Source organism: Bicyclus anynana, chromosome 10 (genome assembly GCF_947172395.1).
Source record: "Bicyclus anynana chromosome 10, ilBicAnyn1.1, whole genome shotgun sequence".
Lineage (NCBI taxonomy): Eukaryota > Metazoa > Arthropoda > Insecta > Lepidoptera > Nymphalidae > Bicyclus > Bicyclus anynana.
In genome coordinates, this window is record NC_069092.1 from 407,025 (window position 1) to 420,738 (window position 13,714).

At 36.7% G+C, this 13,714-nt stretch overlaps 2 protein-coding genes across 4 annotated transcripts; one reads left to right on the forward strand and one right to left on the reverse strand.

Annotated features, from left to right (window-relative positions):
* Positions 1-1,251: 1,251 nt before the first annotated feature.
* LOC112053202 (uncharacterized) lies at positions 1,252-2,600 on the reverse strand. 2 transcript variants are annotated; one of them, XM_024092537.2, is made up of 2 exons: positions 2,192-2,600; positions 1,252-1,809 (listed from the first exon to the last, which is right to left on the reverse strand). In XM_024092537.2, the coding sequence occupies exons 1-2, from the start codon at positions 2,516-2,518 to the stop codon at positions 1,381-1,383; spliced, it is 756 nt and encodes a 251-aa protein (XP_023948305.2). In that variant the 5' UTR covers positions 2,519-2,600; the 3' UTR covers positions 1,252-1,380. The 2 variants fall into 2 exon arrangements, with proteins under 2 accessions (XP_023948305.2, XP_023948304.2); XM_024092536.2 differs by having other exon boundaries at positions 1,252-1,845; positions 2,192-2,599.
* A 481-nt stretch (positions 2,601-3,081) lies between these two features.
* LOC112053201 (lipid storage droplets surface-binding protein 2) lies at positions 3,082-13,637 on the forward strand. Of its 2 annotated transcripts, none has more exons than XM_024092532.2 (6): positions 3,082-3,320; positions 3,724-3,847; positions 4,975-5,207; positions 11,294-11,480; positions 11,725-11,862; positions 12,895-13,637. In XM_024092532.2, the coding sequence occupies exons 2-6, from the start codon at positions 3,724-3,726 to the stop codon at positions 13,119-13,121; spliced, it is 909 nt and encodes a 302-aa protein (XP_023948300.1). In that variant the 5' UTR covers positions 3,082-3,320; the 3' UTR covers positions 13,122-13,637. The 2 variants fall into 2 exon arrangements, with proteins under 2 accessions (XP_023948300.1, XP_023948301.1); XM_024092533.2 differs by lacking the exon at positions 3,082-3,320 and adding an exon at positions 3,554-3,575.
* The last annotated feature ends 77 nt before the right edge of the window (positions 13,638-13,714 follow it).

A 13,714-nucleotide genomic window follows, 5' to 3' on the forward strand; every position in this document is an offset into this window, starting at 1 on the left:
TTGTCAACATGTATGATTTCAAAAAATCTGAATCTTCAGATAAAGACGTAGTATTTTGTCTGTATTAAATATAGACTTTTGAAACATATGACAGCATATTATTTCTAAATTATTATGAATTTATATTTTTTAGGGGGACAAATCAATAATTAAGGCGATTTTAGGGGTTTTTGACACCAACTTTAGGGATAAATATTTTGGAGAGTTGGTAACACTGGGCTGATGTTATTGTTTACAAGAAGTAGAAGGTACCGAATAGGAATGGGAAAAGGAGTAGGACTGTCTACAAAAAGAAATGAGATATTAAAACAATACTTGTAAAATGTAGCAATTCTCGCAATCAGTTATTCTAACTTAAAGAGTTCCGTGTGAGATTTATGTAATACCAAGTCGAGTACTTTATTTCCGTAATTATGGGATCTTCTGTTTCAAGCATAGATTTACGATTAAGTACAAGATGGTTTCAAGTTATTACGTAATTATCTATCCTAACAATATCATATAGTGACCATATCAATTTTAAAAATCTATACTTATATACTTTATTATAAAAAGAAAAACTTTGTTTGTATGTTTGTTTGTTTTCTTGATTGTAATGAATAGGCTCAAAAACTACTGGACCGATTTTAAAAATTCTTTCACCATTCGAAAGCTACATTATCCACAGGTAACATAGGCTAAATTTTATTTTGAAAAAAAATAGGGTTCCGTAAGATATTTGAGTTTTTCGGACACAAGGTGTAAAAAATCAACCAGAAAAGTAGGGTAGGGGTAGGATAGGGGTAGGTACTTGAAAGTTTACATCGAGTTTCACGCGGACGAAGTCGCGGGCGTCCGCTAGTCTTTTATATTTTAAATAAATATATCGACTTGGCACGATCCATATTCGGCTCACTGTAGAGCACGAGTCTCCTCTCATAATAAGAGGGGTTAGGACAATAGATATGTTTTCCGTGCCAATAGTCCTCCACGCTGGCCAAATGCGAATTTGCAGACTTCACACATGTAGAGAATTTAGAAAATTCTTAGCTATGCAGGTTTTTTCACGATGTTTTTCCTTCACCGTTTGCGACACGTTACATTTAATTTCTTAAAACGCACGTATCTGAAAAGTTAGAGGTGCATTCCCCGGGCTGGATTCGAAACTACGATCTCCGAATTCAAGGCAGAGGTCATTTCATTGGGCTATCACGTCTCGTCACGTCAGGGTTACATACATACGTGCATTTAAAATAAATTACCTTGAATGACTGTCTTTTAAACTATAAAATATTTATTATTTCTAACAAGAAAAATATCTTATCAATGATTAGGTATTTTTGAAGAATATTTTCCGAGATACTTCCAGCAGCTCAACTGTACAGCTTTTTTTTATTAAATTTAAGTCTGCTGCTGCTCTTGATACGTTAAATTTTCGTCTTCATATTGCTCGTGATTTTGTGGAGTTATGATAAACATTGGAGACTTCACTTTCCTCGGTATGGGAGAGGGAGATCTCGAATAGCTTCTGTTCTGTGAAGGTCCACTTTGCATTTTCGCTTTGAACATTATATTATCGATGTCGTGCATCGCCACGTCCCGTTGGTGTTCGTCGAGTTTCCGTAGTTTTTTGGCTAACAGCTGTCCGTACAAGTCGTATTCGTCCGTATCAGTTTTACACTTGTCATCATTTACGTTGTTCGTTGTGTCTAATTTCCTTTTGTAAACGTACTCAGGGTTGCTGGTTTGAGGTCTCGAACTTGCGGTTCTGTTAATTCGTCTACTGGACCCCTGCGCCGCCGTATTTTGGCTCGTGTTAGCGATGGGGTCCTGGGGATTGTAAGACGTACTATTACTTGAAAGATACTGAAATAAAATTGTACAGCGTTATTTTATAATTCATTTTTAAAAAGAGTGTTTCTCGTATAATGCTGTTTCCATTCGACTACCCGCAGTTCGCCATTTTACGACAGACTTTTCTCAAACTTTGTATGGGGTTGTTGATTTTATTAGGCTTTATTTTACGTCTAAGTAAGACAGTTATCAGAAAACTATACCTAATAAGGAAGTCTCATCAAAATCAATATGGCACATTTTACTTGAAAATATAAATATACCTAACTTATAACAAATAAATATTCTACAAAGAAAAACATATACAAATAGACAAAGCACTCAGTTTAAAAAAATACTCCCTAATGTATTCCTTTACCTCGTGATCAGCTTCATTTGTACTATCACATTCATATTTCCCGCCAAGAAAACTTTCCATGTACGAATAGGCGAACCACGTAGTTCGATATTCGCCTGGACTTTTCTTTTTTCGGTTGTAGTGAAACCTAAAAGACGTCATTAAAGACTCCTTTTTCCTTTTCAGATCTACTATCGGACAATTTATACTTAAATTGCTCTGTATACGACGCCATGCTTCATTTACTTCGCATCTGTTTCTGTGCAACGGATGTTTGGGATCCCATAACAGTGCCTCTATTCTGTAGTGGTCCAAAAACTCCAGTGACACATCGTTTGTCCAAGACATCACAAATGTTTGTAAAATATAGACCAACCAAACTATTTGACCAAGCCATTAGCCAACCAAAGTCCAAACTTGTCAAAGTTACAGCCAAGATTACAGCTTGTCACTTGACAGTTGACACCTATGCAGAGTCAAGAAATTGTAGACAAAGAAAAAGCCAAAATTACAGACTCGCCAAGTCTTAAGTCAACAGGCCAATCTACGGATGGCTAAGGTGGGTAAAACGATAAAAAGTCAATAAATTATTTTTGTTGACAAATGAAAACAAATTATCGTTATTTATGTTAAAAAGTGGGTTTATCTACCGAAGTCGAATGTCGAATGATCACAAAAACTTATTAATATTTTATGGTATACTTATTAAAGAATTTAGATTCTACTGATCAAAGAATATAATACTTTAAGAAGCTACTTAATTGCTTTTCCTATTCAACGCAAGGAACATATGAATGATATGAATCAACGTTCCTCCCGTAGACAGAGAAAAACCGTCCACCGACGCATTCATTTCATTCATAATCATTCAGAATTTCATTATTCGTTCCATCTTGTCCTTGTGTTTGACGTTTGTTTTTGATGATAATTTATTTTTCTTTTCAATTTTTTATTTTCATTCATTATAAGAAATTCCTAGTGAGCGGTTGTACTTGTAACGTTTTGTATTTCTTAGTAACTTTTTAAACTACTTGTTGAAAGTTGAAAGTTTGAATCGTCAATTCTTTAAACGTTGATTTAACTAAACTTACTTCGTGAAGTGTTTCATACGTTCAAACCTTTAAATAGAAACAAATTAAAAGTTAAAACGGTAAGTTAATTAGCGCATAGCATACCTGCGTTTGTCTATCATTCGCCAATGTGACCCCAAATTGCAATAATTTTGTTGCTAAGTCGCTTATTTTCTGTAGTGTAGTACCTTAAACATTAAATACCATAAATCAAATATCATATTATATTTTTTTTTGATACAAATGTAATTTCGACTCTTCATTAGATACTTCATGTTGCAATACCTTCCTGGATTTACGTAAAAATGCCTCCTAAAATAATTATTGTACTGTAGGTATGCCGTAAAGAAAAGTGAAGTGTATGATATAATGAATTATATTTGAAATTGTAATGTTTTTTACTCTATTTTTTAATTTTCGACAATGTGAAATTTATGAAAATAATATATAATATAATTTAAACTAAGTATTGCATTTATCCAGATGGCCACAGAAGTAGGTTCAGCCCCTGGCATGCCGCAGCTGCAGTCGGTGCAGAAGGCAATGTCCCTGCCAGCGGTGGGGGCAGCAGTGGGTCAAGTTGGTGCTTTCTACACTAAAGTCAAAGGTAAGTTCATGCTGTATCCTACTTGTACTCTAAATATTTAATATCAGTTTAGTTTAGCAGTTGTAACACATAGTATTTTAAATATTTTAAACTATTTATCAGACTTCTATAAAAGGAGGAGCTTCTTAATTCAACACATATGTTTTTTTTTATGTTTGTTACCTCATAACTTGGTCATTTATTAATCAATTTTGAAAATTCTTTTTTTGTTTGAAAGAGTATACTTCCAGATTGGTCCCATTTCATTTTCATGAAGATCAGTTTAGTAATTTTGTGTTAAAATCAAAATAAATAATGTTTGTTAGTCAGTTCCATTTTTATAAAATTATTAATAAGATTATTGTATGAAATAAGTTTGTGCCGTGTTTCATAAACAAGCTTACGACTAAGTATTACACATAAGATACAAATGTAGTCAGGTAATATACAAATAATAATCATGTGAGCTTAGCCATTTTATATTTAATGAAACTGATATTAGTTTAATAGTTGACTTAAAACAAAACATATACTATATCAGTACACATTACTGAGTTTTCCTGTTTGTTTCTAATTAAAAACAAAATGAACATTTAAATATATTATTACAAGCGGACACCCATGACTTTATTGACTGGTTTTCTGATTCACCATGAGTTTTCTGAGATGAAAAGTAACCTATGTTCCTCAACAAGGTCTAATTTATCTATAAACCATATCAGGCAAGCAGGCTTAGCTTACAAGTACTATTGAAATAGCAGGGTTAACTATTTGTAATGACTGCCACCGATTTGGAAGCCAGGTGTTTCATCCAAATCTGTTTAGTAGTTATAAGCTGTGTAAAGGTAATGGACAGACAGACAGACTTACTTTCACATTTATAGTATTAGCAATGGAGAATGTTCATTGTTTTCAAATGTTTTATTGATTCTGCTTAGCTTTCTGTATTCTCTGTTGAAAATAAAAAAATCTTGTGAAAGTATTATTTTGATACGTTAATACGCATGTAAAATCTTAACTTTTTGGTATTTTTAAATAAAACAAATACTAGTGTATATGTATATATAAAAGCTCTAATGTAATAAAGTTTCAAGTGATTTTTTCTCTTAATGAACAGTATTTAATTCGTACATTCTTGTTGTCTCCAGGTGCACATTCTTTACTGGAGTGGGCACTATCAACAGCAGAAGCCAGTGTCACCCTGGCTGCCACCACAGCCGCACCATATGTGGCAGCACAACTGGTGGCCGGAGACGCCAAGGTGGCCGCTGCACTGGACGCGCTGGAGAGGCGGGTACCGCTCGTCACAGAACAGCCCAAGGTCATTGTGGAGACCACCAAACAGGCGGTGCTGTCCAAGATCACTCCACAGCTGAACAAGGTAGGTGTAGTATTATTAATCTGTTTTATGTGAACTAACTTGCAAATCTTGTGATGTTTGCTCTTACTATATGTTACCAATGAAAAAGAAATAAACAATTTCTTTAAAAAAGCTTTCCACAAATTATATAACTTTTCTTAAAAAAATGAACAATGAAAACACCCTAAGCTGTATTAGTAGGTTTTTTGAGAAAACAATGGACATACATATGGGGTTTAATGCAGAATCAGATTTTTCCAAGTCTCTTAATAAAGAATAAAATCTATTTTGCCATATAATATTTTAAATATGACCACTATTCTCTCCAGTTAGTTGTAAGGACTGTTACTAACAGTGGCGTGCATTTCATAGACGCAAAACTGCACTGCCACACAGAATACATAGTTGGACAAGGAATTTTCCAATTTTTACTTATAGTCATACCCTAGTTATACGCCTTATGCACGCCACTGGTTACTAATGGGCATAAGACATAAGAGCAAGTCTCAAACCCAATGCACATGCACAGATCTTTCACCCAGAATAAGCATTTTTATACTACAAACACTGCACAATACTTGGCATTTTAAGTTATTGTGCTTTAGTGCACTGCATTAGAGTGAACTATTTTAATAAAGACTAATTAAATGCACTAAGGTAAAATAATATAAAATGTTGAGATTTCAGTTTTGGCCAGTTATCACTGCTGGCATATAATTATATTTAATTATTTAACCTTTACTATGCCAGTTTTGAGCAGTGAAAATGATTAAATCTTTTCATCATACATCAGCTGAGCTGACATGGCAAATTACAGTATAAATAATACTTTATGATTATCTCAGATAGCAACTTGCATTACATGACATCAGAGTGTAATGACCTTAAAGTAGGGCTTAATCATTTGTAGATCAATACTTTAATACAATGAATACCTATTATAATTACGCCTCGCCGCTGCTTGCTTACATTGCGACGATGTTAGTATGATTGTCGGCGGAGTGGCGCAGTGACCCCGCCTTCTGCAGCCAAGGCCGTAGGTTCGATTCCCACAACTGGAAAATGTTTGTGTGATGAGCTTGGTGTTTTCCTTACTGTAGGTAGTTTATCCTTCCAATATTATAAACGCCGAAAGTTTGTATGTTTGGATGTTAGTTACTCTTTAATGCCGCAACTACTGAGCTAATGTGGCTGAAAATGGAAATAGATTTTACTCTGAATTAACACATAGGCTACTATTTGTCCCGAAAAAATCCATGGTTTCCCGAAATTTGCAAAAAACTGATGATTTTGATGGTTTGAATGTTTATTACTCTTTCACGCTGCCGAAGTTAACTCAAATTTAAAATAGATATATAGATAATAGCCAGGATTAACACATAGACTACTTTTTATCTCGAAAAAATCATAGTTTCAGCGGGAATTGTGAAAAACTGAATTCTATAAGTATTTGTGTGACATGTATTATACATGTCATACATACATCATCATAATACCCATAACTTACGCGTACTTTGCTGTTCGATAGCGATGTGTTTATTGGACAAATTTTGTAACCAGGACATTGCCGATTATTTATGGTCTTTTTTAGTATTCCGTACCTTGAAACGAAAAACAGACCCAGTCTATAGGATGACTTTAGTCTTTTGACTGTTGCCAATGTTAAAGTTTCAATGATATCTACCTTGAATCCATGAGTTAAGTATGTATTTGCTGTATAAAAATGTTTTCTGCTTTACGGCAAAGCAAAGCCGTAAATCGCGCTTGGCCGATTGTTTTTATATTTATTTATGGCTATTGATTTTAAGGTTTAAAACATTTTAGTTATCGTAATAAACATACTTATTTGAGTAGGTATTAAAAAAGGAATGCAATAAATAGCTAAGCAGTCGTGGATATTTATCTCAGGTAGCGACTGCAATTGGTGACGTCAGAGTTGAATGACACGCGTATAGGTACAGCTTATCCTAATAATTAATGGATCGAGAAATTTCCACCTTTCTCTATCTTGTCGCTTAGTGGCGCTATAACTTCTTTACCCAAAATAATATGATAAACATATTTTTTCAATGGTATTACCTAATTAGATAAATACTTAAACACATTATAATCTACATATCTTTATTTAATTTTTTAGTTTTTAGTAAATTAGCCATGTTACGGCAGAGGGACAACTAGGAAAAATCTGTAAGAGATCCTGCCCAATCGCTTTAAGACTGTAGATCACATTGGAGGAGACCTTTTTTCATAAATGACACTCAGACCAATACTTCTGAATGAAGGCCGCTAATCTTTCTATCCCTATCATTACTATTAATCGTTACAAAATTGACACATCACCCTAACCCACTAACCTGTTTAGGAGCAGGGTAGTGGATGCCCTTAGTGGATCATTGAAACAAGCAGATATTGATGATTGCATTAACAAAGAATTAATTCTTATGCCCATCGGTGTCACCTTGCCTCTAGTTAGATTATTTATCCATTTATTCGTACAAACGCCTCTTGTACCAAATTATACCAAATACTCGACGCACTCGTCAAAAATAATGATGCTTATTTCGAATTACATACGTATTTCGCACCTGAACCACACGACAGGTGTATGAAAGCCCACCAGGGTTGCCACTAGATATGTTCTAGGCAAGCGCGTTTCAATACTTATTATCATAAAATCAATCGAGCCAATTTCTACGAAAAAAAAAACTAAAAAGTGTGCTACAATTCTTGTTGTTGGTCCTCGTTGTTGCTCTTTGATATTATTTTGGTGTTCACACTACAAATCAGTTCTCATTTACACTAAACCATCAAGAAAGTATGCTCTTGTTCTAGCTCTAGCCTAAACTCACTTTAAATAGATTTATCCGTCGTCCAAATCGAATGTGTAGGTACTGAAGATGTAAATAGACGCTTATTCTATCAATCTTGACCAATTCATTTCATCGTCATATCCTTGTTAGTCACGATGACATGGCAACTTTTGCGGCTAATGCAGTTGGTAATTGTAGCAAAATCTGGAACTTTTACTCTCTGGAATTTTTTTTTCGTTGAAAATATTTCGGAGTTGGCAGCCCCAATCTAACTTGGAGGAGTCCAATGTGCAAAGTTCACTTTATATCCCCCTCCCATTACGCATCGTACGGTTTTACCGCCTGCTTCCCTCCGCTAGTACAAACCGGCACCTATTTATATATACCAGTCGCGACTCACGTAGTTTTAGACGTATGGCAGTGAGTAAGCGTGCAAAGGTCGGCGAACGGTATTTCAATTAGTAGGTTTGTTATGATTGCACAAGTATTGCTTATTTTGAGTCAACCTATAAACTACAATTATTATTAAACAGAATTTGTATTTACTAACTCGGTCATCATCATTATCGTCCTTTTATAAGGACCCATTTCCAGGCCTCAAACGTCATAGGAGATAGGTACATGGAGTAGATACCCACCACGCTGCTTCAATGTCATTGGGCTAGGATTGGGTGGTAGATAGTCTCTTCGAGATATTAAATTGTTTCAACTCCGATGCATGCATTGTTCCACGGAGTACGGAGTTTAAAGATGTTAATGACAACAAAATGACCGGCTTAACAACAGAACAGACAACGATAATAACGCTCTCCAAAACACTGGGGTGTACCGCCTCTGATTGCCTAACTCCGGGAATTAAACATTTTTACAAAGAATTTCTTTAAAGAATCAAAGTTCGAAATATTGTTAGGTACCTACAGATTTTAAAGAAAGAGAATCAAATGTATGTGCATAAATTAATATTTTATTTGCATACTATTTTGAGTTCGTTTTGTCCACTTGAAGACAATCGCTTTAAGCATAATTATTAATATAATGGCTACCTAGGTACCTGCTTTATACATACAAACAAAAGGTTTATTAATTAATCCCATAATCACGTTTCGTCGTAGCGACATCTATCCTTAATCTATATAGGTATATGTAGGTTATTTCATTATTTGTAACATCAATCAGTATTAACCATAAATATGAAGGTCACATACAATCCTTTATTGTTAAAATAATAGTATTTAGGTAGTAAAGAAACTACGAGTGTATTGTGTAAACACATAAGTAGCTGTGTAGGTAGGTATTGTCAGTGATGCGTGATAACTGATAAGATAGTGTTATCAATGCGACGCGGCCGCGGACTGTGGACGTTGAACCGGAGATCGGAGTCTAGGGCATCCTTGATGATCTGCAGCGTGTCATGTATGATGTAAAGAACATGTTCAATTGTACAACTCTAACTCTATCTTTACTTTCCTGATACTAGTCAGTGAATTACGATTTAGTTTTCTCTTACTTATCGAATTTGTGACAGGCGGACCCGTTCTTCCATATCCTCAACACATCCACATTTGAGACAATCCAAATTTTATTTTGAAGGTATATATTTGTGTTTTGTACAAGCAATCAATGGCTCATTTCGGTTTGAATGTTGTTTTGTAGGCGCCAGAAGTACCTAAGCGTGACGACAATAACTACCGGACGCGTTCTGCCACAAAAAGCTCTATTGCTTATGAGATTTACTGATTTAATATACGTTAATAGGTAATTTAGCCTCAATACCGAAAGTTTTTTCTTCTCTTTTTAGTTATGTTATGAGTGGAAGGTAGATAAGTACAAAAAATTGAATTATTTAGTTTTTGGTAGTCGTTATTAATTATTGGATAATTAAGTTGCTCCGGTTTGTTTACTGCGCACAAGTGAAGGCCGTTTGGCGGAGTTCCACGCCGCTGTTACTGTAGCAGTGTAACCGGTTCATGGAACAGTCCGATCGTACACAAGCAATAAGGCTAGACTTACACTCCATTGTCCTGCACGTTTTTTTACAGCATACGTCTGATACGACTTATATACATACGTTGTTCACAGAACCTTTTACACGATGTTAATACTGCCAAAAATGTATGAGCTACGTTCTGACGCGTACTGTAAAAAAGTGCGCAAGACAATGCTGTGTGAATCTAGCCTAACATTGCTTGCTTTTATTACAATCAGACACACTTCCGTAGATAGGTATTGTAAGTTTGCACCAATAATAGCCTGCATTAATTTAATACATTTTACTGGCTCATTTGTCGCGTAGTTTGACTACGGATTGCCATGCCCAATAGGGTTTAAGTCCCGGAGCAGGTCAATTAGGTCAAAATATTCCAATTTATTAAGCCAAAATAAAATCTCAGTAGCAGACGGTACTTGGGATGTCGTTGACTTTGTACCTGGTTATATCGACTGCAAACATTTATTTAGATAAAACGTTCGAAACGTGTAAATCCCCTTCCTTCTGAACAATTACCAGTAGATACCTGGATTTCTGTTAATTAAACTAATTCACGCTAAAGTGCAGCTATACCTCCAGCAGCAGATAGGCGTAAATACCTGTTAATGTTAACGTAACACGATTTTTTACAAAACATCTAAATCGGTTTTTTCGGAACGAATCTAGACATGGTTGAAGGCATGTCAACATTTATAGCACAAGTTCCGTAATATCTTTTAAATCCTGTTGCTAATAAATTGTACCTACTCTGTAACCTTGTAAATTAACATCTTGTTCATTCTGTTATTAGCTATAATATTTTGACGTTCTATGCCATATGTTAATATTTTTAACCTTGGCATTTTTACCTCTCCTATTTGTAGTGAAATTACTGTGCTAAATAAGAGTATGCAATAGTGCAATGAGTAGATATCATTAGAGAATTTACTCAGATCAGTTCACTATTTTTTTGTCAGGCTGAACATTTCCTTCAGAAATGCCCAGCGTTCTGAATTAATAATTAAATTAGGTATATTAGATACGTACTTATTTACTAAAATCTTTTCCGAAGTAACTGTCAATGTTTTTTCACGATACCCTGACTAAGAAAGCACCTGTTCCTCTCTCGTTTAAAGGTGACTGTTCCCCTGATCTGTCTCGACATCAAGGTGCAGCTTGTGCAAGCTGTTATCCTCGTTTAGGATCGGAGTATATTGTAGCATCCAGTCCTCACGACGGCGCGTTAAGGCTGAGAGAGGCTTGTACATTGCAATGTACGTAGCTAACGACAACGATGAGGAAGATGAATACATACAAGACATTGTCGACAGGTGATCGGCGCGCGCGACGTGGCGGAGCAGCGCGTCAAGTCGCTGAAGGAGCTGACGTGGGCCAAGGCCAACGTGCTGCTGGCGACGGCGTACGGGCAGAAGGCGCTGCACGGCGTGGACTCGGGCGCCGCCTACGCCTGGCAGCTGCTGGACCGCTACCTGCCGCCCGCCGCCGGCGAGGCCAGCGGTGAGTGAGCTACACGGACATACAAGCGCGCCCAAATGCAGTGCACAAATATTTGAACACGCTTAATAAAAAAAATCTCCTGGTAGTCTCGTAATAGGTACAATTTGAGTGAAACCACCGAATGCATTGTCAATATTATCAGATTCTTCTACAATCTGTTCGCAGATTTTTTTGTATAAATGGTGACATTAAAGTCCCGATTGTTGAGAAACAATAGTGAATTGAATGATGATGTAATGTGCAGCCGTGAGCAAGGAGCTGGTGCCGCTGGAGAGCGACCCCGCGCTGCACACCATGCAGACGGTGGGCCGCCTCAGCGCCGTGGCGGCGCGCCGCGTGTGGGCCAACCTGTCCGCGCGCCTGCAGCAGCTCAAGACGAACGGTGAGTCAATCTAGCTTCTCTATATTCTTTTCAGATATTATTGCAAGTAAAATATCATAAGCATACCGTAACTTTGTTACACGCTCACATTCATCTTGAAAGGTTTTATTCCAGTCCTCTGTGGCTTTCCGCATAATGTTCTCTGTATATAAATGTCGAAGAGCATTAGTGATAAAATGCTCCCTTGGTGTACACCTTTCTTCATCTTAAACATATTAGACAATATACCTACCGGTTATGGTTATAAATACAGAAAATAAAGCCCTTGTGCTGCTATAAATATTGGCAATTATGCTTACCAAATATTTGAGTACGTTCAAAGGTATTGACCACAGTTTCCACAAGTAAACATAGTCAAATGCCTTACCATAGTCTATGAAAGACAACAACACAGGATTAATAAATTGTTCTAATAGATTTGACTCCAATGGATCTCATCACTTTTAGAAGTTCTGCTGGAATACTGTCTTACGAGTAACTAGATTACTAGTCCATTAAAGCTTTAACTGCTTTTTCAATTTCAGTAATCAAAATTGCGAGGATTTTTTACTCTTCAAGAAAAATAAAATTGAACGGTAAGTCTGAAGATTGCACATTGTAGAATCAGAGCCATATTTTTCTCCAATGGTGCAGTACTTTGTAGAGGTATATCACTCAAAAGGTGTCTTCATCTTCTATGATCTCTGTCTGTATAGATTTGATCATCATCGTCACCGTCATCACCATCATATCAACCGATGGACGTCCACTGCAGGACAGAAGCCTTTTGTAGGAACTTATTAATTCTTCTGCTTTCTAAAAGAAAACCTGCATGATTTTCCATATCGCAGCAAATTCTGTAAATATTGTCATTTGTGTTCCCACGGGACGGGGAATACGCAGATGAATCTGCGGAGCGTCCACGGTGGATACCTATACCTCAGATTGTTCGGGTCTGCAGAACATGATGACCAGCAACCGAGGTCCTTTAGTGTAAAGCTAACAGTGTCAGTGTCTTGTACAGTTCATTTACGTGTGGTGTTTCTATCGCAGGCATCGAGCTGGACGTGCGGCGCTACGTGACAGCGCTGCTGGCGGCGCTGCACCTCGCGCGCGTCACCAGCCAGCAGCAGCAGCAGCAGCAGGAGCCGCAGCCGCAGCCGGGCGAGCCCACCGCCAACGGGCGGCCCGACGCGCACCGCACCGCGCCCAGTGCGCCCACCACCACCGAGCTGGTGAAGTGCACGCCAGAGGCCAAGTCCGACGGAGGCGACCACTAGTCTCACAGACGCATTTATTTTAAGTTTTAATTATAAACCTATATTATGTTAATTTTACTTTAAATACAGGGTGGTCTTATAAACCTGAATGTGAGCACTCGTATGATTCCTAATCAGAACTCCAGTCATAATTCCAAATTTATTTTCAATCAATATTGATTATTTGTACTTAAATACTTAGAGCCGCATGGTCCATTAAATCTATTTGAAAAACTAAAAAATCTATAATAAACTGACAATCTTTCGCAAAGACACGCGGGTGCTGGACTGGACCACCCTGTGTATGTTAGCTGCTAGTTCATATCACGGTAGCGGTAGCGGAACCACAACGTGATATATCGCTGTATCGCCGTTGTTCTGGTCAAATGCAATTGAATTTTTGAATGTATTTCTATTTACTATTTAAATGAACAAACTTACTCAAGGCTGAAGGTGTTTGGATGTATTTATATGAGCTTTTATAATGGAAATGTATTTTGTATTGAATTTTAATGAATAAACGTTAATTGAATTTTACCTGTGTTTATGACTGTATTATGTCTAGACTACCTAAACAATGCAATATAGAGATAACAGGAGCCAAGATAAAATGT